The 6,191-nt window shown below is 35.5% G+C and overlaps 1 protein-coding gene across 1 annotated transcript in view; it reads right to left on the minus strand.

Annotated features, from left to right (window-relative positions):
* LOC109825569 (chlorophyllide a oxygenase, chloroplastic) overlaps positions 1-3,699 on the minus strand; it is a 6,072-nt gene extending 2,373 nt beyond the window's left edge. The window contains exons 1-7 of the mRNA XM_020392425.1: positions 3,546-3,699; positions 2,432-2,674; positions 1,561-1,665; positions 1,196-1,477; positions 958-1,105; positions 337-521; positions 126-238 (exon numbers count right to left, since the gene is read on the minus strand). Coding sequence (XP_020248014.1) covers positions 126-238; positions 337-521; positions 958-1,105; positions 1,196-1,477; positions 1,561-1,665; positions 2,432-2,674; positions 3,546-3,620 — 1,151 coding nt within the window. The 5' untranslated portion in view covers positions 3,621-3,699. The remainder of the gene's footprint in view (positions 1-125; positions 239-336; positions 522-957; positions 1,106-1,195; positions 1,478-1,560; positions 1,666-2,431; positions 2,675-3,545) is intronic.

The following is a 6,191-nucleotide window of genomic DNA, read 5'->3' on the forward strand; positions in this document are numbered from 1 at the left end:
GACAAAATTGCATGAGAAACCAGCGAATACATGTTCATATGCTCTTAATCCCTATTTTCTCTTCTCATTCTATTTTCAACCTCACGATTGAATGAATTGTAGACATCTTCAAAATAAATCCATACCTTGGAACACTCCATCCCTTTGCAAAGGTGGAAGTATGAGTAAAAGGAGCATGTGCAAGGTCTAGAAGATTGTCAAGGAGAAGCCCGTGCTCTACTGGTAGCTCCATCACAATCTACTCACATGAAAACAAAGGTAAGAATGTACTAATTCCCTTCAACATATTCCACATGTTTGATTGAAATATTTAATGATTAGTGTACAACATCATACCTCTGCATGAATTTGAAATCCCGGAGGAGGTTGCAAAGAAGGAAGAATAGCCATTGGAGGTTCATCACCTGGCCAAATCCAGACCATTCCTTCGTTTTCGAAACATGGTAAAGATTTTATTTGCACATTAAGCTTGCGGGTAGATGGCATTTTCTCACATTTTCCGTCAGTTGAATACTCCCATCCTGGAAAAAAAAGGTGATGTCAAGTAATGAAGCACTTGCTTATGGCTTTTTCCTATAGAAGAAAGTATTGCTGCAGAATATGACCCTGACAAAATTGATATTGATATATGTTTCTGGGCTGTGATGTTCTCTTGAAAACTAACAAAATATTAACCTTAAAATGGAGCCAACAGAAGTATTGGTCCCATTTTTTGTAAGTTCTGAATAGTGTCAACATAATACTGGAATAGCACCACATACATGTATATTCCCTAGCACTAACTTTTTCATAATTAAGCATGAAAATAAATTACATACAACCCCAATTGCTAAAATTAAATTCATATATCATCTTCCTTCCTCATACTTCATTTATATGTCCAACTGTGAAGAACACGGTCACTGCCGATCATATTGAAACAAATATAATAAGCAGGTATCATATTTTTAGTCTTACCGTGATAAGGGCATTGGATTCTTCCTTCATTCACTGACCCGAGATGCAGTGGGCAGGCTCTATGAGCACATGTATTTTGCAAGCATCCAGGTTTCCCATCTTTCCCTCTAAATATAACCCATGGTTCTTCAAAACAATCTATTGGTATCTGAAAATAATACATAAACATAAATTAAATAAAAAAAATTTCACCCTCATTTCTTATGGTAATTAACAGATAGAGAGAAAGATAGCTCACCATTGTATCCTCTTTTAGATCCCCAGAGAAAGCAACTGGATACCAAAAATTCTTCAAGCTGGGGTGATAAGGCTTGACAGGACCCGAAACATTTAGACTTTTTCTAGGGGATGCAGTCTTTACAGTATCCATAGATACTGAAGAAGTGCTTGGTGTAGGTGAGATTATGTCTGAACTCGATTCATTCGTATTTTTGTCTTGAAGTAATCTGCCATTAACCAAAGTTTCCATATATGCCAATTTATCCAGTGCAGTGGACACCCTTGCTTCTGATATATGAACCTAACCAATTTTATAATTCAGGGCTTTTTAAGATTGAAGCAGAGAAATTAGTTGGTAAATTTGAATTGAAAAGATTATTGTACCTGTCGGTGTGCTTGTGCTAGCTCTTGTTGCAACTGTGCGAGCTCTTTTTTTATAGTTCCGACCGATTTAAATTCCCTTGCTAAAGGGTTGAGAACCTCTACCACCTGAATTAATAAAAGATAAGATAGTGGCAATCAATAAATCCAGCCTAAACATGCAAGATAAATAAATCAATTATATAAAGATAGAATCCACTCTCGTCTATTTCCAAAGATACGCAGCCAATTATGTACTACGCCAATTATATAAAGATAGATTAGGGTCCCTTTTTATGCACTATGCATCAACCAGAGATATGCAGCCAATTATGAAGTAAATTTTTTTTCCTTGCTAAGCAATATCTGCTAACTGGGGGTGTAGCTCAATAAGGGTGAAAAAACAAAACAAAACACAACTTTTCTAACTGTTTTGCATGTCTTATATATAAATGTATCTTTTTCCTCTAACTGTTCTGTGTAGAAGTTCTTAAAGCTTTCTTGTTTACTGTTACAGGGTCGCAGAAAGTAGTTCACGTTCGAGTAGGACTTGAGACCCTACCACTACCAAATTATTGGAAATACACTCATGTATTCAATGAATCCTAAATTTAAATGCAATCATAGTCTGAACTTTAATTGAAAATTGAGGCATTGGGGGTAGTTCCGGGATGTTGTATAATCCTTAATCCAGTACATAATCTGAAACATGAGATAAAGTGTATGCCTATTTCAAGTTTACAAATTAGAACTGAAAGCTTTGTAAACTGAAAGCTTTGTCTATCTCATATTAGAAATCCAAGTCATGAAAATGTCCTTGTTCAACAATTCAACAGATCTATACAATAAAAACCGATTTCAATTTTTATTTCACATGAAATAAATTTATTAGTACCTTGTCATGCAGAATCATGATGGTTAACAAGTCCTGACGAGCTCTCCAATCGCAATATTGGATGTCGAACCTGGCCACCTCCAAAGCTTGGTTTGCATCAATGAATTTCCCCTTAGAAAGAGGTACCCTTGGCCGAGGGTCCTCCACTTCAAAAATTGCTTCCCATGTACTCTTTTTTTGTATACCGCCTACATCTTCTTCACCAAATACAGCGAACACTCTGAATCCTACTCTACCGTCACCCTGCAAATTCAAGAAACACAAGCCATTGTTACATTTAAGTTACTCACCGAAATGATAAGACTAATGGGGTTTTGAGGTTGGACCATTTAGTTTGATTTGGCCTTTTCATTTAATACTAATCATATATTAAGTAAAATGTTAATGATAATTTTTGAAATGATGTAAATGAAGGGAAATTGGGTCCAACTCCTCAACTCTATACGCTCAATTCTTTAAACAGGTTAGAAGAAACGGGCTTCTCAGATTATTAACGCCGACTATAATCGGTATCTTTAATTTAAAAATAGCTTTCTGAGCAATAGAAGATTTATAAACAAATGATTATCTGGATTCTTCTATATCTTCTTTAGGAAACAAACTAATATCTATCATATATTTCTCTCTGATTAATGTATGAAAACCATCTTTAGAAGTTACCTTAAAAAGAATCGTTTTTGAAACTTTAGAAGAAAAATTATGAAGCAATTTTACTAGACATATGTCAATTATGAAGAATTTAGTAGATATAAGTGTAAGAGTTTTATTTCTTTTCTAGATTAGTTTTTTTAAAAGACAATACTTGAGTTCATAAGACTGTCAGTGATCAAAAACCATATTTTTATCAGAGCACTGTCCCCAGTATTTCAAGAAAAATTGGGAGTGTAATTTCTGTTGCCAGCGAAACAAAAAAAAATGCTAAAATTGGGATAAAAATCGAAAATTGGTTCTGCTCTAAAATTACACTCTTTTTCTTGTTAATCAAACAATCCGAGAAAATGGGTCGTTAGATTTCACCCAAAAGTTCACATCTTTATGAGAAAAAAACTACCTTTTTTACCCCAAATTTTGATTTAAAAGAAAAAAACTTCAAATCCAATCGAAATATAGCTACCTTTTTAGAGTAGCGCTTAGAAGACGGCCTTCGGATTGCAACTGGGAGCAGAGATAGAGCTGAGGCAGCAGTCATGGCGATTTCCAAAGAGCCAATGAGAAGAGAGAGAAAAAAGATTTACAAATATATTTTTTTTGAGATTTCTATTTTTAGTATTTTCCTCTCTCTCTCTCTCTTTTGGGGTTAGGTTGCTTGCTGATAAGAGGCGGGAGTCGAACGCGATCCGAGTGAACCGCCCAATTTCAGACACGTGGAGTCGTCGCGGTGTCCAGTTGTCTACGTGGCACTCTAGTGAACCACAGATATTTGTGGGACCCAGCTGAATGAAAATGAATATCTTGCCACGTGGGACTCAACATCCTGCCAGCTAGGATCGAGTTGATATGATTTTTTATCTGCTCTTTGTTTATGATTATCCCCCTTTTTTAATAAAATAAAGTAAGAAAAGATGGATTTTAGTGTTTGTGTTGAGATTGATCAAACAAATAGATTCCATGAACCCCAACTTTTACTCACAAACAAAAAAATTTGAAAGCCATAGTAGGAGAACATGATAATCGATTATCTTATTTAAATGAGAGGGAAAATTAATATAATGAGGGGCTCCTTAGTTATTCACGCTTTATTAACAAAATTTAGGTGGTTCATATAATTTAGTGGTTTCCATGTCTTAATCCTTTATCTAGTTTATGAACGAATCCATGCTAATATTTTTTGTGTATATCTCTATATATAAATCATCAATGAACGATTTTACCGTTTCTTAAAGCAAAAGTCAAGGAAACTAGAATACGATAAGCCTCTAAATTGGATTAAATTCTAGTCGATCGCCATTCGATCACTTTAAAAAAAACAAAAGTCGCTATATTTTTCATCGAAGCTTATTTTTATTACAACCACATAATTCAAACTGTTATACATCCTTCCTTGTTTTGAGCACTAACATTTATATTTTTACTATATTCTGTTATGTAAATGTGAGAATTTTCAGATCCATTTCGAGAGTACCATAAAATCAATGTAAAAGCCCTACAATTTTTCAAAAAACTACAAATTGTGACAAGAAAGGTCAATAAAAGTTTGGGGGGGTGGGGGGGTTGATTAATTAATAGAATATCAAAACTCTTGAGAATACATTTCCATGTACGGACCACATTAATTGTCAAAACAAGCAGACACAAAAGAAAAAGAATGTTTCAACTTGTAAGGATTTCCAACAAAAAACTCGAATGAGATTTATATTACCAAGACATTTCTCTTTGAAAAACCTCCTTGTTCCAAATTTATATGTAGGCCCTAAACTTGTTCCTGTGCAACAGAAGTCAATAAGGACAGGATGGCAAGATTGTGATTTTAGAAACATCGATACAGATTCACAAAAAATGCATGATGGTTTTGGTGATTGAAGAGGGTTCTGTTAGACCCTAGAGGGGGGTGATTAGGGTCTTATGCTAATCTAATCCGATTTTATGCCAATTAAAACTTATTAACAAGTTATCCTAGTAAGTATGAAATACAACAATATATATGAGCTAGGTATTAACAAGTTATCCTAGTAAGTATGAAATACAACAATATATATGAGCTAGGATAAGCAATATGAACAATAAGATATATTCTAGCAATGAGATATACTATGAATTATATGCAATGATATATAAACTAACACAAGGGTGAAATAAACAATCTACAAATGTGATAGGGAAATTTACGATGGCGACAAGAATGTAATGAACACTAAGCACAAATGAAACGCCAAAGCAAACTCAAACACAAGCAAATGGTCACGGAGTTCGAACCTTCCGTCCTACGTCTCCGCTCCCCACTTCCGGGGAGAAATCCACTATCACAATCGGGTTTTCTACGCTCACCCGAATAACGTTTACAACCACACTATGTCGGTTTTCAACGATCACCGATCAACGTATACACTCACACTCACAATGTCGGTTTTCATCGTTCACCGATCAACGTCCACTCCTCACACTCGGTTTTCTAGCTAACCGAAAACTTTACAATCTCACAATTGTAACAAATATAAATTTGTTTTCTATAATAGATTGTTTGCGGAGAAAGTTGTTGTTTTCATTGCTATCGAATCTATTACAACTTTAGTCGTTACAATAAACTCGAATGAAATAAAAAGTCGATCTTTTTATAAGATCTCCTTACACAATGAAAATAAAAAAAGTTTACAACTTTATCAAACAAACGCAGAGATCGTTCTTCGGTCTTCTGCTTGCGTGGGTGTCTTTGCCTGTGCCGGGGTTTATCCGTGGACCACCGTCGGTCAGATCTGATTGCTGAAAAATTAGGCAGAGCTTCGTCTATCCGCGAAGGGATCGAGAAAACTGCAGCGCCTATCTCGATAAAAGTGAGATATTTGCTCTTCTTAGAATTACCACAACGGGATAATTCTAAGGATTGGATGCGGGTGATGTAGATCTGACGAATCTCTCTCTCTCTTGCGTTGAAGAACTAGATCCGATTTCTCCTCCTCCTCTCTTGAAATCTGTGCACTTTAAGTCTTCAATCCGGCAGGGCTTCGCCGAGGCACCAAAATTCTACCCCTCAAAAAATGTGACGCCCCTGGGTTCACACAAGGCTGCAGTCCAAGGTGAAACCAAGAATGTCAAACCTGCTATG

Source organism: Asparagus officinalis, chromosome 10 (genome assembly GCF_001876935.1).
Source record: "Asparagus officinalis chromosome 10, Aspof.V1, whole genome shotgun sequence".
In the NCBI taxonomy this organism is placed as follows: domain Eukaryota; kingdom Viridiplantae; phylum Streptophyta; class Magnoliopsida; order Asparagales; family Asparagaceae; genus Asparagus; species Asparagus officinalis.